This window comes from Rhododendron vialii, chromosome 3a, assembly GCF_030253575.1.
Source record: "Rhododendron vialii isolate Sample 1 chromosome 3a, ASM3025357v1".
NCBI classification, from domain to species: domain Eukaryota; kingdom Viridiplantae; phylum Streptophyta; class Magnoliopsida; order Ericales; family Ericaceae; genus Rhododendron; species Rhododendron vialii.
In genome coordinates this window covers 24,893,536-24,919,732 of record NC_080559.1, presented here as the reverse complement: position 1 = coordinate 24,919,732, position 26,197 = coordinate 24,893,536, and the positions used below count along the sequence as shown (strand labels likewise).

Here is a 26,197-nt window from a genome sequence, read left to right as displayed (position 1 = left end):
TGATCAAGAGAATTTACTTTAATTTGTTGATTTTTTTTAAATGAGAGAAAACATAAAAGTAAAAGAAGGCTAAATATAAAAAAGGTTCGAAAAATATAACATTAGCCCACACAATAAGCCAAAAAGTTTATACTTTTAGGCTAAAAATTTGGTTATGGAAAAAAAAAAATCAATAACTTGTTTCGGAATGTTTTAGTATTTAGTAGATTTCAAAAGAAGTGCTATATAGAATACCTTTCCATTTGTTTTTCCAAGCCTCTCTAGCTCTTTTCTTCCTTTTTTTTCTTGCATTCAACGGAATAACCAATTGCTTAGCTTTTAGTATACCATTTCGGTGACTGAGATGGAGTCCCCATAGGAGTTTTTTTATTTTGCTTAAACCCAAGACCTTAAAAAATATCCCCTCCGGATTTAATAGTCCTTTTTTAGAGTTCGTGTTATTTTTTAATTAATTATATCTTCCAATTTATAATGTTTTACTTGATTTCGAAAATATTGTATTATAGAATTAATCGAGATCTATCAAACAAGATCCATATTTGATATGAAATTCATTACGGATTCAAAGATATAACCCATTTTATAACCGGTTAGAATAGAACTAAGGACAATTAAATTCGGACGGAGGGAGTAAAATGAATTGAAAAGATAACATGGAGGAAAAAGTTAAAAGGGTAATTCCATCTCACCATAAACAAGTTTTCCAGCTAGTGAATGTTGCCTAACCTATTTATTACGTACCTTTGTGAGTTCCTATATACTCCTGAGTATAGTTGGCATTATTAAATGAGTATTGTCATATGCCCCTCATGAATGCTACGCGAACAACCAACACAACTGTTATGCTCCTAATTCTGACCGTCCAGAAGTGTTTGAACGGTCTAAATTTTAAAAAATCGTTGTGTGAGTATCATTTTTGTATGCCCCTAAGATATAGATTAACAATACCCACAAAAAAAGAGTGAGGATAAATAAAGATTTATTGATTGGATCACGTGTCCAACTTCAAACCTAAAACAAAAAAAGAAGCCTTTCAAAAACCTCAATATTCTCTCTCTCTCTCTCTCCAAAAAATGAAAGAAAAAGGAGGGGAATATAAATTATCAATATCTGACTGTTCCACTAAGCTTTTTTCAAAAAAAAAAAAATACTTATTCATACTTTTAAATTTAAAAAATTGAATTTAAAAATATATATATTTAATTTTTTTAACTATTTAAAAAGTCTCATCGAAATCTATAAAAAATCAAGAAAAGTGAGATGCTCACTGAAGAGTGGAGATGCTCTTAGCCGTTGATAAAAGTGCAGCGAGGGTAAAGATCGACGAAAATGACGTAACGGAAAGACAGCGAGAAAGCAAGGAATGTGAGAGTTCACACAACACCACCGGAAGAGAAAGCTGATCTCAGTGATCAGCCTTTTTTTATCTTTCTGTTCCAAGACGTACATGCATGCAACTCTCTCACCAGTACCCATCATACTTTAAATGATTAAACAATTGTTCCCTCCGTCACTCTTCTTTTGTTAAAATTATTTAAAAAAGTATAAATTATAAAATATAATCAATTAAAAAGTGACACGAACTTTCAAAATGGACTAAAGAAGAAAACGGAGAGAGTAATTTCATTGATATGTTTATTTATGTTGCACAAAATTACTAGAACACCAGTAGTAATGAATTCAAAATTAGAAAAAAGTACTCCCCCAAGGATAATTTGGTACCCCTTAGAGGTCCCGTTCAGATGAAAGAAAAGGATGAGAAAACCAAATTTCAGTTATCCAAAAAATAGTGGGAATCACAAAAATATTGTTTTCACTGGGAGTCATTTTCTCCTGAAATGCATCTTGCAAAAAGGTTGGAGTTTATTGTCCTTGAAAAGTTTCCTCCCTCCCGAAGCACTTTCCTCCTCTTGTCAATATCATGTTCCCCTTCTCTCTTCTTAACTCAATTGTGAGTCGACATTCAATTTATCTTTTCTTAGATAATTTGTTTTTTGAACCTTTTTTTTTTTTCGAGACAGGGCAAGAAATATGTTGTTTCAACTTATTTCTTTTATCGTAGTTTTATGCTATAATTTTATTTGTATGGACCGAATAATAAACCATTCTTAGTTTGAATTTGAGATCTATTTTTAATAATCATTAATTTGTTTAGCAAATAAGGTGATCGATGAGTATGCTATAATTCTCTTTCTAGTGGCTAATTATAGAGTTGTATGATGATTTGGATGATAACCAGGGCTAGCCTTGGGGTAAGCCCCGCAAGCTCTCGAGCTTGGACAACCCCCTAGGCAACGGCAACCATTTTTTTTTTTTTTTGATAGAATAAGGTATATATATACATATTGATGAAGCCAGCGCATGTAGAAAGCTTTGGTAGTTGACACAGGTTCGAGTCCTGCGGGAGGCAAGATTATTTTTTCCTTTTGAGGGGTATGCATATAATTTTTGAGAAAAGTGTTTCAAGAATGGTCCTACTGGTTTGATCGTCAACTGAAAATTCTTAAGGCCTAAGGGATCTGGATTCAAATCTTTTGCAACAACATTGGAATTTTTTTTTTTTTACCTTCTCACTGAATCTAAGGCACTGTTTGGAGCCTAGGGAAAGTATATAAATAATTGAGAAGATAATTAAAAAAAAACCTGGAAGAAAGTTGAATTGAGATTTGAAAATTTTCCTCATTTTTTTAAAGAACCAACAAGGAAAGGAAATTTTTTAGAATTTTCTCATTTTTTCCACTTCTTTCTACATATCCACACAAAGCCTAAGACTATAGTAACAACTTTATGCTTGTCACTACATATCTTTAGATACTCTTTTAATAGTAAGTATTTTTGTGACAATAATTTTAGTAATTGATTTTGGCACTCCACTATTTGATACCCACACTCCAATACTTGTTTTTTAGTGTTCAAAATACACATCACATAAAAGACTAATATTAGAGTGTGGTTGTCGATATTTGGAGTGCCAAAATTAATCCCCATATTTTTTTTGTCACTAATATAGTTTAGTGACAATTTATGTATATCAATATATGTCAATTTTCTTGTAGTGTGAGTTGAAGAATTTGCTAAATAAGGTGTTTTTAAAAAAAAAATCAGATAGTGCTAATCATAAAGCGCTGTAACCAAAGTTTCATTTTGATTTTAATTTTTCGATGTAATTCAAACTAATAGCACAATATAGCCTTAATTTTATTTTTTTACTTTTATATATATATATTTTAATTTTTATGACTTAATAATAAGCGGACAACCAAGTTTAGGATTGGGCTTGGACAACCCAATCATTGGGGCCGGCCCTAATGATAACATACAACTTGCGTAGCTATAAAATACATATATACTCGTTTATGTACTATTTATAAGCCGATTTTTTTCTATTACAAATTGTCATTACAAAATAATAAGTTTTATTATGTATATTGTTTTCAAAAACATTGTGATTATTTAGTTCATAAAATTATATTTGTCCAAAGTTAGCTATTGCAAAAAGAACTTTTCCACTATTTTTTTTCTTGGTAAATTGACAAACAAACTTTGATTTTTCTGCAGAATTCCTTTGTCAAGTGGATACTCACATTAAATTAAATTTTCCTATATTTTACTTCAATTTAATTCACTTTTCTCAAGACTAACTTTCTTGACAAGTAAACAGAGCCATAGGGATAAAACTAGATCATTGAGGATTAATAATCCTGAAAGTTATTTCGGAAACAAAACGTAGGATAATTTGGGATTAGGTACAGTTAGCCATATCTCATACACTTAATAAACACGCCTAAAAGAAAATAAAAATGTTTACTAACCGATGGATGGTAGGAAAGACAATCTCATCAATTGAACCGGCGGTTAACCAAACTAATCGAAACAATTTTAAACCAACATTTTAACCGCAGTTATTGTCGAGGTTTTTAATTTTAGAAAACCTGTTGGTTTGGTATCGATTTCAGTTTCATATAATAACCGCGTTGAAATCGAACCGTAACTGGAACAACAATCGATCTGGAATGTAATTACAAAAATGTCTGTATCTACAAATGTACATATCTCTTTAAAACTTCTAGTTAGGCTTAAGGGTTTGAACTCTATGGGGACTTTTTTTTTGGGTAATGCATGGTGTCTCGGGCCAGTTTGCGTGCACCTCAGACTAATTTCTACAGCCTGGCCCTTCCACAGCCATTTCACACGCTTACGCATGGGGTGAAGTGGCCCCAAGAGTTGTTGCCAAAGGAAAATTGAACCTGAGACCTTAGAATTGAGCAAACACCTAAGTCTTAGGCAAAAACCATTTGGCCAATCCCCTTGGGGTTCTATGAGGACTTTTCCTTTCTTTCTTTCTTTATTTCTATCCTATAATTGGCTTATTTCTTGTATTGGTTGAGTTGTTGGGCTTAGTTATCTCGTAAACTCTCATAATTGATGTAGTGTCCCAAATTTGTACTTTGTACTTCATATATTCGATGTAAAATGATATCTTCTATCGGTTGAAAAAAAAAAAACTCTATGAATTCACTATCTTCTTGTCTTTGTGTTTGGAAGATAGAATTTTTTGTTTTGAACTCTAGGGTGATTTTGTCTTTGTGTTTGGAAGATGGGTTCACTTTGTTTTAATTGCAAACTAGAGGACTGGGCACACGTGATGCGTGTGCAAGCCAGATTTTGACAAAAAAATTTCATGTTTATTGTTGATCGAGTTTTTACAAATTTTGACAAAATTCGGCTTGGACGCGCATCGCGTGTGCCCTTGTCTCTAGTTATAAAGATGTCAGGTCACACCCTTAGCATCAAGTGCGCAAAGATCAAATAAAATTAAAGGGGCTAGAATTTAGTATCCACAAACGGAATCCAACGCGCACAAACCCACATGAAGTTAACATGCATATAATAAATTACTAACGTGATGAGCATGTACAAGTCGAAAAATAATATAGGAAAAAACCTATTTATCAATTGAATAGCAAGGTTACCAATTTTCACTGCAACTATGTAAACTTCCGTCTTCAGATCTTGGTCTCTTCTTCTTCTTTTTTTAAAACCTGTAACAAACAACCAAATGATCATTTTTTTTTCACTCCAGAGTATCAAGTATTCTTCCTAATGCACTACTTACTATTAAAGAAAGAAAGGGAGAATAAACATTAATTCCTTAAGAACCTTTCATTAAAACTGTCACATTTCTTCTCGTTTATTGTTAATCCAATTAGTATATGATGAAGCTGTTAACCTTCTTTTTTAACAGTGAGGGGTCTAAACCTATGTTGAAACTGTACTCAAAAGGCTATACACCTAAAGAAAAGAAACCAATGACAATGCAGATATGTTCTCCTATATACAGAAAGGAAATTGAATTCTACACTCCATTTTTTGATATCTACACTCCTTTTTTTGTCTTCTAGCAAAAAAATTACATACACTTTTAACACTAAAATCCAAAAAAAAAAGTGTAAATGTCAAAAAAAAGAGTGTAAAATTCAATTTCCATACAGAAATATATATACAGAGAAATATGTATACCAAAAACGTCGTACCAGTGCAAGGCACACATACCTATTTGTGGAACAGAAAAGAGGATGATGGTGATAGATCTTGAATTGGGTTTTTGAATTGTTGCAGTCTTCTGTCAGTTTTTTTAGGGGAACGTGGGGTAGGAAGTTGTGGTGAGGGTAGTTTTCCAGTCTAGCCCGGTCGTTATTCTCCACAATTAACTTTTTTGATTTGTGATTTTTTTTTTTTAGGACATTTAGAAAAAGCAAAAATACACGACAGCACTTCAAAAGAGAGAGACACCAAAATGAAGTGATGTTCTCTCTTTATATATTAGAATAGATGTTCTCCCTTTATATATTACTAGAATAGAAATTACTTAGCTTCTAATTTTTTTTCCTACTCCTTTCGTCTAGTTGATTAAGGTTGAGTGGTTAAAAATATTGATCAATGATTTAAGAAAAAAATGAAACGGTTACAAATGGTTTTAGTTATATTTTTTTTTTCCTTTCAAACTAGTTATAGTTTACTTAAAAAGAATATCTCTGGTTCGGATTATGATATTCATCCTTGGAGTTTAGAGCATCTCCTTTACCAAGTTCTAAAACTACAAAATAGAGAATGCATGTGACATATTGAGAGGAGATTTTGTAATTTGAATTTATTATCTCTTTTTTTCAACTTTTTGTACTTTATGGGGGATCTCGGAGGAATCTCATCGTCATTTTTAGATATATTTGGTCTCTAAAATGGAGGTGTAGTCTCCATTTTTGGAGACCCAAAAATAAATTTTGAGACCAAATCTTTAAAATGGGCGATGGGTCCCTCTAAAATTTATCGATAAAGTAAAAAAGATAGAATAAATTATAAAATTTTCTTTCAATATTTCACATTCATTCTCCATTTTAGAGAGCTTGATTGGAGATGCTAAGGCATTGAGAAAAGTGGGGCGACAGTAAAGGCAAGACAGCCGTGCTATCCATACAGATTGCAATGTGAGCATTACACACGGGTACCACAAAAGTGATCCCAATCATTCATTAAGTTTAAAAGTTTTATTTGAGTGCTTCTGCAAAAAATCAGCTCAATCCAATAAACGTATGTTTTGATCCAGATTTTGGTTCCGAGTTCTTCGTAAAATCTGAATCAAAATTTAGAAGATTATATTGAGCACTTATTGTTATCGGATTGAGCTATTTTTTCTCACGGACACTTGAAAAAATATTTTAAATGTAATGGATAATTTGAATAACTTTTTGGAACCCTAGTGAGCCTCACATTGCAATCTCTACAACAAAAGTCTGTGTAGACAAACTTTTGGAGTTAGTAATCGCTAATGCTAAAGAAATCGACGAGGCACACCGACGGCTTTGCTGGGCCCACCTCGGCCACCGGACGACTGATTCAAGCCATTCAAAAATTCTATAAAACAAATGAGTGAGCCCACGCGAGAATCAACCGCATCCCAATATGTGTAGATGCTCGATCCAAACACCCTATTGATTCCCGCGCAAGCCCACTCGTTTTTTTGTTTTAAAATTTTTGAACGGCTCAGATCAACCGTCCGGTAGCCAGAGTGAGCCCTGCGCGACCATCGATGTGCCTCATCGATTTCCGTAGCACTCTCCGTTAGTAATCAACTTTAGCCTTCTGTTCCGAGACATGCAACTCTCTCACCATTAGCCATCAGGTAGATTATACACATGACATAACTCCAATCTTTTTTTTTTTTGGATCGGCAAAGATGAAATTTTATTAAAAATGGGGGAAGGAAAAAGGATCTAACAAAGAGTTGAAACACACATACACCTGAAGCGGGCAAAAGGCCAACCACCTAAGGATCTACAGGGGATCACAAAAATAAACATTAGAACTCAACCCAACACCCAAATAATACAATACAGCCCATACACCGAAATCCCGGCCCAACCTTGGACCGGCCCACCCAAACCAACCCCCATAACCCTAACCACAAAGGCGGCCACCACCGTACAGACCACCGGAGGACCCAGCCTCGCCGTTAAGCCGATCCGACTGCTCCCAGAAGTAGCACCCGACGGCTGAAATCCGGCCTACGAGGGAGACCACCGATGCAGCAATGGCTTGGGTACCAAACCAACCATCAAAACACAGCAGAAAACACAAAAAACCCCCAAGTTACATGAGCAAACAAGTAGCAGCAACCGACCGGAGAAAGCGAACTACCAGTCCCTAGCCCGAAAGATATCTCAGAGAGGCCGCCGGCCGGAATTCAGCACACAAAGACCACCAAGAGCAAACCAATCTTGAGGACCGCAACCAACTGGTCGCCGCCGGAAAGACACCGAACCAGATTTGACCGCCATCTTTGCAAATCGATTTTGAAAAACACCTACAACAACAAAAGTTAGAAAGCCCTAGCTACACCTCCACCTCCACCACACCACCACCCGACGCCTCCACCCAAGCAAACCGAGTCAAAAACCCTGCCACACCGCCGCTGTTAAGGAAGTAGAGTCCCACATTGCTTGGGAGTGGAATGAATGATCACTTAATAACATCTGGGACCTCTCCACTCATTACCAATTGGTCTTGAGTTGGATATAAAGTTTCCACATGGTATCAGAGCGGGGCCCGTTCCACCCCACATTTTAAAAATTAACAATCCACACCCCACGATGACAGACCAGCAAAAAGGCTGCACGATGATAGGACCCAAAAGTGGCCACACGTGACAGACCTTAAACGCGGCTGCACGTGAGGGGGGATGTTAAGGAAGTAGAGTCCCACATTGCTTGGGAGTGGAATGAGTGATCACTTAATAACATCTGGGACCTCTCCACTCATTGCCAATCGGTCTTGAGTTGGATATAAAGTTTCCACAGCCGCCCACGACCACCGATTAACAGAACACCCAGCGGCGCTAGGCCTCCGGAGGAAGCCATGGAAACCTCCGGTCAGTGACGGAGAGCAAAACACCCAGCCGCCACACCCTCCCCACGATAAAGGGCGGTGCCTGAGATACACAGAACGGAAAGAGGGAAAAAACAATGAGCAGGGACTGGATCAGGAGAGAAGAAGGAGGAGATAGAGAGATAGCGGGAGCGAGAGGAGGAGAAAGGAGCCCGGGGGAGAGGGAGGGAGGCGCCTCCCCCCGGTGGCGGTGGCATCGAGAAGTCTGCTCATCGAGAAGCCCTAGCAGAGGGTAAATTAGAGAGAGAGAGAGGGTCTGAAGTTTAGAGAGAGAGAGGTCTATTGGGGTTTCAAAATCACTATTGTTAACTCCAATCATATTTGAAATGATTAAAAAACAACTTTCATTGATACGTATTTATGTTACACAAAATGCCTAGAACATTAGTACTAGTAACAATTACAGTACAAAGAAGGAATTCAAAATTTGAGAAAGTACTTCTCACTTCCGGAGTACGATTTTCGAATCAATCAAGAAATCGTTGCCTCGGCGGTGTATGTTTTGGATCGGCTAAACAAATACACGAAGTAATAGATAAAACTATTATAATAATTAGTTACCGAGTCCTGGTATGTTAGTTTTCGAGAACACTTGCGAAAAATTAAAGTCATCAAAGGCACTCAAGCCGCACACTCATACATCTCGACACAACAACAACTTATGGCCTTGATTCTAAAAAAAAAGTTACACACTACTAAAGATAACGAACACTCTTTGACATCTTATTTTCAAATGTGAAAGAGTGCTCCTTGATTTTTTCTCTGTACTTACAATTTCATCGTTTGAACATTTCAACCCTAAATTAAGACGTTTCCAAAAAAAGTATGTCAAAAGAGAAATGGTTTTGAAAATGTCGAAGAGAACGAAAATGGTTTTAATTGGGACTTTCTTAATTGTCAAATGTAATTAGGGGTTTCCGCAACTTTTCTCAATCTTCGCTGATTTCATCTGGACATAATCAAACCTGCTGTCCAGCTAGCAGGCATCATCAGCTGCTTCTCTTGTCTCCCGGATCCCATTTATCTTCCATGCCACTGGAGAAAATGAGGTCCATGCTATTACTGCTGCTACTCCCTGAATTAAACATCACATCGGCCAAATCCGCCACCGGAAGTTGAAACTCCATCGTCTCTCTCCCAAACCGATTCGAACTCGGCCCCGCTCCACCGCCGCCGCTGCTCGGCCCAGCGCCGCTGCTACCCAGCCCAAAGTCCATCGACAGCCACGCCCGGCCGTGAGGGGTTGTGGTGGGCGGCGGTGGAGACGCGGTGGTGGTTGCGAGTTGTTGAGTCGTCGCTGGTGGCGGCGGCGGCGGCATGAGTTCCGCGGGCGCGGGAGAGGCGGACGGGGCGGTGGATGACATGTGGCAGGTGTGGTCCCCGCGGTAGGTTACCTGGAAGGTGAAAGGATTGTTGTCGAGGCGCTGGACTTGCTTCTTGGCCGGGCAGTGGTAGAGTTTGGAATGGGTGCATCTGTAGTAGCTCCTAATTAATACAACCAACAGTTTTGGGATGAGTCATTTGTCTAGATAGGAGAACTTAGAAATAACTGTAGATCGAAGTTGAAAAAAATTAATATGAAACGACAAATATATTGGTTTGTTATTTTTCCGTCTTTCATAAACTTTTGTTCTGGTTTTTGGGCATTAGTTTTTACTTTTGAGATTTCGCTCGTTGAGAAGAATGATTAAAAGTCAAAACAAATAAATAAACATAAGTATAATAAAAATTCAAAAAAGACAAACAAAAATATAAAAAAATTAGGAAGAATGAGGGCACTTGAATTCAAATACATAAGATGACATCTATTTGGATAATAGCCCCATTTATTCAAACTTTATAATTATATAATTAACACTATTTCCAAGACAAACATCATCAAATGAACGTACGAGCGTAGAATGCCCTATCTACCACCCATTTGTGTTGATCTCACACCAATAGGTGATGCTGATAGATCCATGTAAATGGATAGTTTTGAATGGATGGAGTTGGGGCATATTGCTCCTCACCGATTCGTATACACTATACCCTACGTTCTAAAATATTGGCCAGTTATTTCTTTGTTGGATGTTCTATAACCTTTGTTCACATTCAAATTCAGTCACAAAAGTACCCCAAAAAAATGCATTAGAGATTTAAAAGTAGTACATCATCATATTTTTAAAAAGGAAGGTAATTTTGAAAATTCATATCTTTCGAAAAGTAATGATCATTCTATTTCTGTAAAATTAATTTTTGATTTTCGAAAGAGAAAACATCAATTTGAGGCAGCGGAAATGTTACTAATTAAGAGGAGTCAAGACAGATTGTGTAGGCCTATGCAATGTCAACTTTTGGGGCCTAAGCTAGCTCGAACGTGAGGCCCCTACATATGTAGAATGGAAAATGCGAACCGTCAAATTAAAAGTTGTTAGCCTCCCTTTGTGTGCAAAAAGTATTATAATGGGTTTTCAAGAGTAATATGTATTGAGATTGGATCTTTTGGTTTCATATTCAACAAAACAAGTGATACCCATATTTCATGCATAAATTTAAAAGATAACAATACAAGAATTTAATATGTGTGTATTTTATATTTTAGCACATGCAATTCGATTTTCAAGGAAATAGTTATGTTTATATGTTCGGACTCTCCATCAATAAAAGTAGTTGTGTTTATGAGTGGTAAGCATTTCAAATATGAATCTTCTAGTGCTAGATCAATAAATATAATTTGCTTCCCTTAATAATAATTTAAAATAGGAGTATTTATCTATATAACTCATACAGAGTTATACTTAACTGAGATCCATTTTTAGATTCAAATTTATGAATCTAAAATCGCCACACCTCAAACTTTAGGGTCAAGCCAACCGTGCGTAATGCAAATTTGTGATGTTAAAAGGCGTTGTGATTTTACCAAACACCACGAATAATCTATTCGAGTGGTCCACGTCTTGGAATGACCATGTTAAAATAACAAAAATTGAAATCACATATAACGTGCTTAGTAGTAATAGGGGTCAATGTGCAAAGGTTGACGGCTTCAAGTCCTTGGTCGAAGAGACTTGAGAAAACGAGAGGAAGAAGGAAAAAGTCATGCAGGGGTATTTCAGCAAAATTATGTTACCGCGGGAATGTTGACCCGAGAATCTCCTTTTGACCGTATTTTCTCCACGTATAACCATCCTCTGGTGGAATCTCCGTGTTCCCCATTCGAGGTGCCGGCATCATGACCGTTCGTTTGTCCACGTCATTCCTCCTGCATTAATTTCCAACGACACCGATGAAATTAATTAGCGGTCAGGACACAATATCATTGGCGGAGCCACGTTGTGGGACGGTGTGCATGGTAGGTGCCACCCCACCTCATTTTCAAGCTAGTTGTAATTCGGTTATGCAATTAGGCTAAAGTTTCATTTAGCTTTTAGCGTTTTTCGAAGGTTTTGTTTTTATTAAAAAAATCGCTTTCGTTATTTTTGCGCCAAACTTTAATGGATTATTGATTCGTCTCGACGAGAAAAATCGAAAAAGTTAAAAAAAATTTACTTTTATCCAAATACTTTTGGATAAAAGTAAAAAAAAATTTACTTTTTTAATTCCTCTCATCGAGATAAACCAATAATCTACAAAAATTTGACACAAAACTAACAAACGTGAATTTTTTTTGAATAAGGACAAAACCTTAAAAAAAAAATTCTTTCCTTATTGATATTAGAGCAAATTCATAATTTATACAGCAAATGCAAGGTTCTGTTTCTAAAGAATTAATGAACTATTTGAATCACAGTAATATTATGTCAATGAATTTCATTTGAAGGACCAAAAGAGAGTTAGAACAATCTTTTTAATCTTTTTAACAAAAGAAAGCCAACTACAAAATTTAATTACATGAAGATATGTGTAACCTTCACCTTCGCACTTTTACAAATAGCATGCAACAAAAATGTTAATTTCTATCGAATCAAACAATCTCATTTTTTAATTTAAATCCTGACTCGGCCATTGCACAACATGTCTGAGGGTTTTGAACTTCCTCTTGAATACTCATGTGTGATAGGGAGGTCTAGAATGTGATCAAGATTAGCTTCTTCTTCTTCTTTTTTTTGAAAGTTTGATAAGATTAGCTTACTTACAAAGAAAGTTGATCTCAAATGAACTTTATATAATTTAGCAGATCACGAATTCTTTAAAGTGGCATAAATTTTTAGTATGCATCACAAGCCAAACGAGCTGAGTAATGGGTTGTCATGATTTTTTTCACAACTTGGCGTGCTTCAAAAAAAAATTTCAAACTTGGGTATTTTGTTTAAGCTCGAACTCGGGTAGCTTGTTTTGTTTATCAGTTCTATATTTGCTCCTAAAGTGCATATCTATACGTAGAATTGATCTAAATTGCCACATTCTATTCTCGTTTGGATTGGAAAGGCAATCTAAAAATTACCTTCTTCTCAACCTTAGCGAGGACGAAGCACTCCCGCCAGAATCCGCCACATCCATCGGCTGAGCCTCCCCTCCACCGCCACCGAACCGCGTCGAACCCTCCACATCCGTTCCACCCATTCTTCCCTGAAGATCAGCCGAAAGCTGTGCCTGAAGTAACAAACTCATGGCTTGCGACCCACCGCCGTATCTCAGCCACTCCTGCATCATTCCTCCACCGATATCCGCCGACTCATGACTGGTTTGTCCAGCATAAGACGTCGAGCCCTGACTGTTCAACCGGTCTCTGGCCGCGCCGAAAACGCTCACGATCTCGTCGCACGACTTCAACAGAACACCCGGGTCGTTGGAATGAGCCGGCAGGTTCAACTCAAGGAATCTGGCCAACTTGCACCCCTGGATGATCAGTGAATTGATCTCCTCCATGTCTATTTTCTTGCTGTTTAAGTTTACTATTTTTAGGGTTTGATGGGGGGGTTGGTTGAACAGCACGTATATGATGGTATATATACATATGTATATATGAGGTAATTAATTTTGAAAGGGTGAAAAAGGTGTTTTAGAGTAGGTTTCTGGGTTAGTGCAAAGTGGGAGAAATTAGAAAAATGTTTTTAGGGGGCCGGGTAAAAGATTCAAAGTATTTGTGTATCTCAAACACGGTACAAAGAAGAAGAAGAAACTTGGAAAATACGACTGGGTCGTGGTCCGATGACCGGCATTCAGCATCCACCTTTTTTTCCTTGAAGTCTACTTGGAGACTTTTGGCACCCTCATTGAAATCAACCTTTGTAGTAATACCATAGAATTTTCTTAAGTTTGAAGGTATGACTCTAGCTGTCTACTGTAGCAAAGTTTATTCTGATTGTTCTAGTGAAAGAGGAATCAAGTACAAAGGAGAATTTAGAGAAGTTTTTCAGTGTCGGGTGGACACGGGCCATGTGATGCCGGGCACGATCTCGGTCATCCAAACGTGTTTTGGATAGATCTATTTGGGTAATTTTTTAGTGTAAAATTACCAATACACCCCCTCAAGCCCAAACAGATTTGGGCCATCCAAAACACGTTTGGACGGCCGAGATGCGTGCTCAGCACCACGTGGCCCCTGCCCACCCGGCACTGAAAAATATCTCGAGAATTTAGTATCAGTACTTAAATTGATTGATAGTAATATATGTTGGAAAAATATTTTGGATATAATCCTATTTTAAGTGTGAATAAAAATTGATTTGATTTGGAGTTGTATTTTTTTTCATTGGCAAGTGTTCGCCATGGATGGACGCATCTTTTACAAACAAATGTGTCCTTTTTTCCTTAATCGGTTTATAAATATGGCATCCTTCATTCTTTTTGGTAATTGATTTTTTCTCCCATTCGAGTCTATATGTAGGAGAGAGAACAAAATAAAATTTTGGATCAACAAACCTACCGATTTAGTATTGCTTCTGTGGGTCGGCGTGTTCGATCGAGTAGTGCTAGGAGATAGATGTACATGAAAACCGTAAGCACTGAATCTGTCTTTAGTACGGAGTATCACACTCCCCTTGATCACCAATTTGCTTGTATCGATTTTCAGGTTTTGAGTTCTAATTTTATTGCACTCATATTGTTGGTTTTATCACATAAAGTAGCTCTCCCCCACGAGTAATTATTCAATACTCCCGGAGTATATAAACAGTATACTCCCTCATCTCATTTAACATGTGGGTCCCACATGTGTCTCCTGTATGGGCTGCACATGTTATGTGAGAGGATGGAGTATACTATTTATATACTCCGAGAGTATTGAATAATTTTCGCTCCCCCACCGATCTCCCTCTTTATCATGTATATGCAATATGTATCTTTGTCAACCAAGACCAAAAAAACCTTTTTAATTAGCATCTTCTTTTTCTTTTTCTTTTTTTTGAGTACGTCGAAATTTCATTCAAAGACTAAAAACGCAAGTTCACAACGGGAGACAAACAGGATACTCAAACCGGCCTAAAGGACCAAAAGCCTTAATTGATTGGAAGAGTCAAGGCTTTAATTGATTGGTACTATTGTTCAAGCAAAATCTTTTTCTTTTTCTTTCATTTCTTTTTTTTTTTTTGACAAGTAGCAAAATCTTTTTCTTGATAAACAAGTTTTGAACATCTTTAATTGGAAGAGCCAAAGCTTTAATTGATTGGTACTATTGTTCAAGCAAAATCTTTTTCTTGATAAACAAGTTTTGAACATCAACCAAAAACAAAAAATGAATACAAAAAATAATTTTTTTGACAAAATGATTTTACATGAAAGATATTTTCTGTTGTAAAACATTTTACATTAAAATAAAAATAAACGAAGCCGCCTCCATTCTATTCGGTTCATAACCCACGCCCTTACATAGGGGTAATGTTAATTATTTACTTTTTTTGGCATTTATGCCCAGTAGTAACAAACCCCTTAGGAGCCATTCATATTTAATCACTAATATATATGGCCAGCAGTCTGTATACATCTACTACAAATAATTTATTCCTCACTATTTGTCCACCACTAGACAAATGGCCAGTAGTCTGTATACATTTTTTTATTACTACTACTAGGAGCCTCAATGAATAGATAAGTCAGTAACTTTAAAACACACCCGGTAATGTATATCTTGTAGAACTTCGCAAAATTTCTAACTTTGAATAAAATCTCAAAATGTCTAAGTTCTACTGGAATATCGTAAGTAGAAAAAAAATAAAGTGTGAGTCTAAGCCGTCTATTCTCTTTCATGGACACTTTCGTGTTTTTTATGTCATGTATCTATCCTACCAAGCCCCTAGAAATAAAAAAAAAAAAAAAATTTACTCCTATCAAATAGGAGGTGTCAAATAGCTAGGGGGCCAGAAAGAATAAATTAGGCCGCCACATTTATTAGGTTTGAAGTAGTAGTAGTAGTAGTATTTGCCAAAACTTCCCATCGCACGGATACACAGTAAAAGAAATAATGGAGTATAGTGGACCATGAAAAATATAAAAGTGGGGGCTGGAATAGGCAATCATATACTGCTACTATTGAACTAGCTAGAAATCCTTTGTTTGTTTTTCTGTTACTCGATCGCACGCTGGGCTACAGCAGTGTGAAAGTTACGTAACACGTTAACTTGAAGTTTGGACAACAAAAGACTTTCGACTTTGAAAAGGTTTTACGTACTAATTAGATTGGAAAAATATGGTAGTGCTCCGTAATACCCAACCGAATCTCTTAATTGCCCCAAGGGAAAATTAAATAGGTTTATAACAGTGGTCAAAGTGTGTTTTTGGGCTGTGAGATTTGGGTGTTTGGCCTAGTCTACTTGTTTCGGGTTGGCTCTTTTTGGGAGTTTGTTGGGTGTTGGGTTGGTTTCTTACTAAGGCCTTGTTCGTTTGGTAACTTTGGGTATTTTAGTTTTGGTAGTGGGTGGAGAGAAAAATAGAGTAATGATTGGAGAGATGAGTAATAATTGGAGAGAGATAGAGAGAGAAATAAAATTAATAATTGAAGAAATAAGGTAATAATTGGGAAAAGATATAGAGTAATGATTGAAAAACAAAGTAAATATGTTAAACGAACAAGGCCTAAGGGTTTGTTTAGGGTTTTTCCTCTTGATTTGGATTCGGCCTGTTGGACCTAAATCAGTTTTCTCCGTGTGATTAGGAGAAGAGGGCCTTGGGTGGTCAGGTCGGTGTACCCAAGCACCTATTAATTCTATACTTTGTGTTATGAATTAATGAAATTTATTTTTCTGATTAAAAAAAAAAAAAACAGTAGTCAAAGTGCCAATTGGGCTAGAAAATATGTTACTAATGCACAATCAAATCTTAGATGCCCGAAGGGGAAATTAAGAACCGTGTTATTGGTACCAATCAATAGCATATCGATAGGGTACTGACGGGTAAGCGGAACCCATTTTGTGTTATACACGGATGATTCGAGCCGTTCAATAATTCAAAAAAAAATTGAGTTAGCAGTGAAAAATCAGCATAATCCAATGCGTGTAGGTGTTGGATTCAATCTTCCATTTTTTTTTTTCCGTTCACATTTTGGATCCTAAAATCTGAAAGAAAAATGAAAGATTAAACCGAGCATCTACACATATCAGATGGAGAATGATTTTCATAGACCCATTCGGGTTTGTGTTTTTTAAATTATTAAACGGTTTGGATCATTCTACAAGGCCCTGAATGGGTCCTGTGTGGCCGTTAGTACCCCATTGGTATGCTATTGTTCGGTCCCCTTAGCTTTACTAGGAAATTAAATAGGTTTATAACAATAGTCAAATTGCCAATGAGCTATAATCCAGTTGGCATCTCCTCAGGGGCGGACGCATGTAATGGCAAGGTGGGTCAGTTGAGCTCACTGGATATAATTTCTGCATAGATATATATAGATTCCTGAGCATTTTAGAAATTTTGCCCCATGCCAAGATCCTATCTCTCCCTTTTATATCTTGCCCTAAGTACTCTACAAAAATTACAAAATTGCCCAACTTTTTACCCACTGTGGTCCCACCATCCCTTTCAATCAGTAAATTCCAAAGTGAACAGTTTGTACTTTGTAGAGAGAAAAAAAGGAAATTCCAAAGTGAACTTGCCTATTTGTTTTTTAAAATGTAAGATGCATTAAATTATAAGTATTAAACATTTACAATTCTGAACCCCTGATAATTTAAAACGAAAACCTAGGTCAATTTGAGACAAATTTGATTAATTATATGTATGATTGTGAATGTGTGATTTTGTCTTTTTTTTTTTCTTTTGTTTTTAGAATTGTACTACTAACTATGCAATAGTACTTTTTTGCTTCAATTTTTTTTATCACTACTTAGTACCTGCATTGGTTTAATCTAATTTTAGACTTGAAATTTTGTGTACATTGAGCAATAAATTTTTGATAGGTTAAAAATGATACTATAGGAAATCAATTTCTAAATATGAAAAATCATCGAGGTCAGTTGGGAATCAAAAGATATGTTATGGATTGACATTTTCACCTTTTGTTTATCTATTATTATGAATTGATCTCTTTTTTTAGTATCTATACTATATAGTATTAGAAGGGGGTTTTCTATGAAAAACTTCATCGACATGTGGCATAGTTTAGAATAACTCTAAACACACTTATATATGTTTTACCTATTTTAAATTTTATTGGCTCCAACAATAAGATAACTTCAAATTTGAAAAATCCTATTATTTAGGGAGGGACCAAATCTATTTACCTACCTATCTCTCTCTTGAAAAAATCCTTCATTATCTATATTTTTTTCCTGATAGCTATGCACAACACGCGCTGATACTAGTCATTGTGTATCAGTTTATGTTGTAGATACTTTGGCCCCAGTGACATGTGGCATAGTTTAGAATGACTCTAAACACACTTATATATGTTTTACCTATTTTAAATTTTATTGGCTCCAACAATAAGATAACTTCAAATTTGAAAAATCCTATTATTTAGGGAGGGACCAAATCTATTTACCTACCTATCTCTCTCTTGAAAAAACCCTTCATTATCTATATTTTTTTCCTGATAGCTGTGCACAACACGCGCCGGTACTAGTCATTGTGTATCAGTTTATGTTGTAGATACTTTGGCCCCAGTGACACTAAATCTTAGGTCCGCCCCTGCATCTCCTAGTACTCCCCATGTGGGAAGCCAGCGTTCGAGCCCTTGGGCTTTTGAGATTCAGGTTTATAGATAGCGTTTGAAATCTCTTGTCCTACTAAAATCTAGCTAACCCCACAAAAAAAAAAAAAACACTTGTCAAAGTAGTATGGTTAACTAATTACTTCTATGTAGTACAAACTATAGCATATAACAGCTTGCATGGACTGGCAGTAAGCTAGGAGTCTAACACAGAAGAAAATGAAGTCCCCAAAACTGACCACCACCAAATAATATCTCCACCACCAGACCCACCTCCCCACGGGCCACGGCCGTCAATTGCAATCTCTCTTTCTCTCTCTCTCCATAATAAAAGTTGTACGGATACCCCATCTGCCCTGACTCCATCTCCGAAGGTACATAAACACTCAATTTTCTGTCTAGAGATCACCCACCTCCCAACGGCCGTCCATTGCAAGCGCTCTCTCTCTCTCCATAATAAAAATTGTACAGATACCCCATCTCTGAACATACATAAACACTCAATTTTTCTGTCCCAAGATGAAGAAGAAGAGAGCATCACGACATCGTCTATTTTTATTTTTAAAATTTTCAAATCCTGTATTTTTCATGTGATATAGAGCTGTGTACAAATGCAAAGAGAAAAATTAGAGTTTGCTTATGTTTTTTTCTTGGGGAAAGTCTTCAATACACATCCCTCTAAGGTGTGTACCATATGCACCTATTGTGTGGTTTATATTGTGCCACCTCATAAAAAAATTACTTGTAGGACCGATCATTCATAACATTTTATTTTGTATCGTAACTTTTATACTAAAAATTCGTAAATTTTTATCATATCATTTGTAACTTTTGAGTAATGCATTCATAACATTTTGGGAATCATAACATTTTAGTGTGTTTCTATGAGGGTGCATACGATACACACCAAAATAAGGGGTGTGTATTGTAGCACTTTCCTTTTTCTTGATTCTAATTTCAATGACGATGATGCGAAGATGTGGTGTTCTTCTACAAAGTATAGTTGGGACCAGATTTGCGATTTGGTTGAAGAGACAGATGAGAAAGAAGAGTGAGATCGAGTCCTCATTTCCGATTGAAAGAGAGAGGTAGGAAACCAAACGGGGCCTAGGTTTGTAGAAAAAAGAGCGCGATAAATATTCCAAAATAGGCTATACTGATATTACATCTTGTCCAAATTCAGACCAATCCGAAGAAATTTTCAAATTTTGATGGGACTCGAAAAACAAGTAATTTTTGCTGGGCCTTTATTACTTTTTTTTTAGTTTCATCACGATTCTTATTGATTGAAACTACCAATTATCTTGGTAGAAATTTGATATCTTTATTTCAATCTCAACAAATCATTCTTTATATGGAACCGCAGGTCTACCTTATAATTATTAGTGTCTATATATTTGTGGCGCACAAATTTGTCGAATGTAGATAGTGGTTATATCGATTCGATCGAAAAGAAAAAATAGTGCGTGTCTTTTTCGTTTGGGATTTCCTAGGAAAAAAAATCGTTGTGTCTTCCTCCGATATCTTATAAAATATAATCAGTCTCTAATTTGGCATTTCCACTGACCAAACAAAAATCAGACCGAACCAAACTATTCTATTTCTATTATTATTGGGCCAAAAAATTCACAAGCTTGGATAAAAAGTGGGCTAGTGCCCTTGAAAATTCAATCCATAGCCAGGCCCAACAATTTTTCTGCTCGGAGGCTTAGCCCTTAACATATAGTATTAACGCGTCGTTCTTTTACAAAACTGCTGAAACTGAATGGGTTCAATCATTTTTTTGACATTTCAAACCAGACTGGCCCAACAGTTTGGAAAAAACCAAACCAAACAAATTTTCCAGCCTTCAGTCTACAACGGGAACAAGCTCAAATCGGTGCGGCGGGTCCATTCAGGAGAGTTTGCACTGTTTCCATACCTGGCCACTCCAACCCCCCTTTATGAGTGTGATTGATGGGTCCCAACTCCGGCGTCTTGGCTCCAGGCGATTTTTCTTTATCTTTTTTGTTTTGTTTTATTTGTTGTTTTTTGTACTTTGAGACCGGTAATATCCGCTTTTTATTGTACTGTGTTTTACTATTTGTTATATACAAATCGAGTTTAATTCTGATAAAAAAGAAAAGAAAAGTGCATGAATGATTACATGAAAAAGCCATAAAAACCCACTATATAAGTAGAACCAGTCTCTAACATATTAATTTGGGCAGGGGAAGTATGATCATGATCCATTTAAAGCCTTACATTTCTTTTCTCTTGATTTTTTTTTGTGTGTGTCTAATTTTAGCCTTTTTTTAAGCAAGGCCGGCCCAAAGTATTTAGATACCCTAGGCTAAGTGGTAGAATAGTGTTCTACATAAATTTTCTAATTTAAAAATAATACTCCCTTCGTCCCTTTTTAAGTGTCCTGCTTCGTAACTCCAACTTATTAAAAAGACATCATCATTACACTTTTCACATCAACTTTTTCCTCTACTTTTCCTACTTACCCATCTTCATTACACTTTTACTCACTAACTTTTCAAAATAAAATCTACTTTTAGGGACAAAATAGACAATACACCAACTTTTACCCCCCTAACTTTACAAAATGGACACTTATTAAGGGACAGCCAAAAATGGAATACTGGACACAAAAAAAAGGACGGAGGGAGTAAACAGAAATATTTATCTATATATCATTTTCACATTTTCATTCATGCTATTCAACATGGTAAATATTATGGTAAATATTTTGGCTGCAGCCCCAATTTGTGTGACTAGAGATTTTTTTTTGGGCAAAAAGACACTTCAAAATAATATCCAACTTGGATTTGAACCCAAGTATTTTATATGGAAGAGCAAACACTTTATCACTAAATCACCAAAGGAGTTTATATTATAAACTGCACACAGAAAATATGTATACTTATCTAGGAAGGGTGCCCCATTCAATCATACCTGTTGTGGAAATTATCCACGAGGTGGACTGAAAATATAACCAGATTCAAGGGTGCATCTGATTCAAGGGTTTTGTGTTGAGCCGATTCTCCATGGAAGATCAGTAGTTGACCCATTTCAGAAAAGGTGGGTTTAACGGGGCCCCTGCTTTGGTGAACCTCAAGCCTGTAAGAAATCAGTCCACGGGCTTAACATTATTGTATATTGGGCAGGTATTATGGCTTTGTGTGCAACAAGTTCTAGCTATGATGTCAACGAAATAGCCACTAGGATACTGCCAAATGTTGTTGTCCTCACCATTGATCCTGACAGGTTATCTGTTCTTTTAGTTTACTAGTTCCGTTTTATCTGTCTAGTTTCAATGTTTCTTCTTCAGTATCTTGCATTCATTAGATGATTTGGCACTATTTTCAATTGCTTTTCCCATGTATTTGCTATTCACACTCTAGGAAAAACTCTCATCATGTTGCTGGAAGCAACAGTAATCTCTTCTCCCCTAGTGTAGTGCATTGCCTACCTTTTGATTCTCTTGGTGATTTATTTTGTATCTGGCCTCAGTTATTGGAGTGTAGAAAAACGCCAATAATGATGTAAATATCAAGATTTGGAAACCTTTCTTTCCCCTTCTCTCCTCTTTATGCATCTTCTTGTATTGCATAAGTTGCTCGTGTGTTACTTGGAAACCGTGTCGTCTTTCCAGTTGCCCACAGATAAGTGGTCCTCGATAGTGCACTACCAGATGAAAGATCGTAGACCATTTGAACTGTATTTTTGTCAGGTTAACTACAATGTTCCCAAACCATCATCACTTTTATGTTCCCCCACGCGTGCCCATTGAACTCTGTTAACTGTTGCATTCTTGTCCTTTGTTTTGTTATCTACTGTCAAATATGGGTTTAATTTGAAATGCAAAAGCTTCCTCCATTTCTTTGGAGTTATGCAAGTTTCTGACTCTCCTCGTTTATGGAACAGTGATGTTCGATCAAAGGCATTCCAAGCAGTTGACCAGTTTTTGCAAATAGCGAAGCAGTACCATGAGAAGGTCTGTTGCTGGATTCTTCTTGCTTGATTTTGTTTTTGATTTCAGTGTGGCGGCTTCTTTTTTCTTCTTCTGGAGAATATCTGCTTTGACATATTTCGGATTTGGGCAATTACGGATCACAAAAAAGAGCTAAAACATTGCTTTGTTATGAAAAGATGTTCTTCTTTACATATTCAATCTTGTATTTTCGTCATATATACAAGTGAAGTGGTGAACTGGACATAGCCTCACCCTTGCAAAATTACTGATACGTTCAAAAGTTCCTACGCTTATGTGATCCGTCCGTCGCAGCTTTCTTAGGTGTGTGTATTCTGTAGGGAACCAAAAATCTTCCTGCACAACCAACAGCTCTTGGCGTTATATGTCTCCTCCGTACCTAATTGGTCCTTGTACATTACTTGATTGCTAGTTCCATTTAGAGGCTTGTTTAAGCCTTAGGGAAACAAAGAGACAGGAAAGGAGATTTTTATTTTTCTTCTACCACTGTTTGGTTCCTATCTTGAGAGGAATTTGAGGAAATATATTTAAAAATACATGGAGAAGCGAAAAAGCCGGAAAAAAACTCACTTTATCTTTAATTTCATTCGTAGTTACTTTCCTTTTCTCTTCATTTCCACAAATTCTGAACAATTGGTAAAGTATCAGTTTTGTCATTTTACAAGGTAAATTGATTTTCCATGTAATCAATTTTCTCAATAACCTCTTAGTCATGTAGCAAAGTTATGGATTCATAGCTGAAGTTTGAACTTCCCAAGGCGAAGAAAAGTGTAACATTTAGTTTAGTTTGTACTAAGGTATGGTAATATCGTCATGGAAGGCAGCGAAATAACAAGTACTTTAATTTAAGAGAATAGGTTGGTTGTAGTGGTGTTGATTGATGCCTTTTTTGTCCTCCTAGACTGAATAACACTGTTGTTTTATCTTTCATTTCTTGTCCTATGTCTAGACAAACGCAGGGGATTCCACTGGGGCTGCAAGCGGAGCAATCCCATTACCAGGAAATGCTCTACTTGGGTAAGTTGATGTTCTGTTAGACTGTTACTAAGTTACTAACATGTGGCATTTTTTTTGGAGTTAGCTTTAGTGCTGATTTTATTGCATGACACATAGTTCTCAACTTCCAATATTAGCATGTATCATCTATTAAAGATATTCTGGCCCATTTTCAACGAAAAAAGAAAAAATGCAGAGACACTGAGCATGATATTGCAATGCAGGTGGGCCATGAGTTCCTTAACACACAAAGGCAAACCTTCTCAACAAACACCACTTGCTTCAGCTAATTCTAGTTTACCTCTTTCGCCTGTGGTCTCCAGTGCCAGCTCTGGTATGTCTCTTGATTGCTTTTATTTTTTCTCATTGCAGTCAAAATATAGTTTGCTTCCTTCCTTGTGGATCGGTTTTGCAGTCCTATTCTCCTTATGACAGGGTTTTCCCTTGAATGGAGTGTATCAAAATTATGATTAAAGTGCATACTACCGTTTCTATTCCTTTTCTTTTCCATTGTTGATTCCTTCAAGAAATCCAAGAACCAAACGAATGCAAGGGGTAGTTTTGGAATTATGATATAATATTTGGTGGGTTTACAGCTCAATTGCTCATTGATATACTTGAAAATATTGGGATCTACTTGGTAAATATTTTGTCCAACAGTTATTTATGAACAAGCACAACTGTGTGTGCATTAGGGGGGACCGATGTGTTGGAAGATAGAACAAGCACAACTGTCAGACAAAGGGGATCTCATACACTGCTTGATAAGAATGGAAAGGCATAGCCTGCATTGTCTTATCTACGCCTGCAACGACGTGGATATGAAGTTGTTTTACATGTGCATTATCTACAAAAGCTATGTCTCTATTCCTGTCTGCACACACTTAAATCATGTTTTCTTTGGTGTCAATTTCTTGTGACGACTGCAGTGATGGACAGTTCTAATATAATGCCAGTCCGCATAAGTTCCAGTGAGGATATAGCAGATCAACCTGCTCCAGTATCCCCTTCATCAACTGATGGCTGGGGAGAATTTGAAAATGGTCTTCATGAAGAGAATGGAAATGAAAAAGATGGGTGGGATGATATCGAACCACTTGAGGAGCCAAAGCCATCTCCAGCCCTTGCGAACATCCAAGCAGCTCAGAAGCGGCCTGTCTCACAGCCAAAACTGCAAGGTAAAAAGAATCTATTGGACTTGTTCTTGGTGGGATAATTTGCCAGCCCAAACTTTAATCAGACAAAGTGACAGTTCATGCCGGATTACTTTGACCATATCCCCCATATGGAATTCCTAGCTTAAAAATTGGAATCAAACACAATCAGAGACACAGAGCAAGGATATATTTACATGTAGATCATTGGTTTACTGGTTTTAGATGAATCAACTAATTTCAAGCTAGTATAGTTACATCGATATGCATTTTGTATAATAGCTAAGAGCAGTTTTTCCCGTAGCTAGCCGGTGTAATCCAGGAATCCAATAGTTTATATAGGCATAATCCAGGAAGGTAAATTAACCACTTAGGTTTCTATGAGTTTAACTTTCTCTCTGGTCTATGCTAAATTGTGGTGTTTAGGGTGTAATCATTAACCTTTTGATAGAGTGTTTATTCATCTGTTTAAGAAAGTTGGAGATGGAAGTAAATCACTATAGGCTTCCAACCAAAGAGAACAAAAGGCAGGAAGTTAAAAAGGCGTACTTCCTATATTGTTCTTGGATGGAATATAGAATTAAGTAATTTATTTTCCTCATGCACCAAACAACCAACCATCTAGAGTGAAATGATGTTCCTTTTGTCCCCGCTTTAGTGCATTAAATATAGTTTCCTTGTTCATAGGTATTTTTTTCTCTCCTTATTTTACCAAAGGAAGCATGCCTATTACCTATGTGCTTATAGAGCTAATAGGCAGGTCAGAATCATTTAGATAATTGGGCTTGGAGAATTAACACATCGAATGTATATGTCATTCCACGAAGGGTGGTACTTTGGTCTAGTGAACACTCCTTTGTGAACTCATTGTGCACGATGTAATAGGAGAATTTGCTGTTTGCTCAGGTACAAGTTTGCAACCCAAGAACACGGTGAAGATAACCAAAAACGAGGACGATGACTTGTGGGGTTCGATAGCTGCCCCTCCTCCAAAATCGACGTCAAAACCTTTGAACTTGAAACCAAGTGAGAAAGTTGATGACGATGACCCATGGGCTGCTATTGCTGCTCCTCAACCCACCACAAGGGCCAAGCCATTGTCAGCTGGGCAAGGACGAGGGGCTAAACCTGCCGCCACAAAATTGGGTGCTCAGAGGATAAACCGGACATCCTCTGGGATGTAAGATACGGCGAAATAGGGGACAGAAATGGAACAAGTATAGGAAATGAAAACAGGTTAAGATAGGGTTTGTACATTTTTGGCTTCTTTGGATCAGTGTTGATATGAATGAGATTAAAACTGCCATGAGTTGTATTTGTGCTTTCTTGGACATAACATTTGATTTGTAATATTATTCCTTTTATCAGCCACTATTCTTTCCTTCCAAAACGTGTTGTGTCTCATAGTTGACGATACTTGTACGAGAGAGCATATTTTTTGTATTCTGTATCTGCTTCAAGTTGGAATACCTGTCTCTTTTCTCGAGGACCACAGGAATTGCTATGGTATTTTGCAACATGGATGATACAAGGTGTAGCGATACCCTACTGTGCATAAAC

General features: G+C 36.7%; 2 protein-coding genes across 2 annotated transcripts; one reads left to right on the top strand and one right to left on the bottom strand.

Moving 5' to 3' along the window:
* Window positions 1–8,776: 8,776 nt before the first annotated feature.
* On the bottom strand, window positions 8,777–13,390 carry LOC131320650 (WRKY transcription factor 55). The gene is made up of 3 exons (XM_058351408.1): window positions 12,869–13,390; window positions 11,555–11,686; window positions 8,777–9,927 (listed from the first exon to the last, which is right to left on the bottom strand). The coding sequence occupies exons 1-3, from the start codon at window positions 13,291–13,293 to the stop codon at window positions 9,432–9,434; spliced, it is 1,053 nt and encodes a 350-aa protein (XP_058207391.1). The 5' UTR covers window positions 13,294–13,390; the 3' UTR covers window positions 8,777–9,431.
* Window positions 13,391–21,615: 8,225 nt separating this feature from the next.
* On the top strand, window positions 21,616–26,027 carry LOC131320652 (uncharacterized). Its single transcript, XM_058351410.1, has 6 exons — window positions 21,616–21,760; window positions 22,421–22,490; window positions 23,437–23,504; window positions 23,708–23,817; window positions 24,413–24,661; window positions 25,544–26,027. Exons 1-6 carry the CDS (start codon window positions 21,666–21,668, stop codon window positions 25,819–25,821), a joined length of 870 nt encoding a protein of 289 aa, XP_058207393.1. The 5' UTR covers window positions 21,616–21,665; the 3' UTR covers window positions 25,822–26,027.
* The last annotated feature ends 170 nt before the right edge of the window (window positions 26,028–26,197 follow it).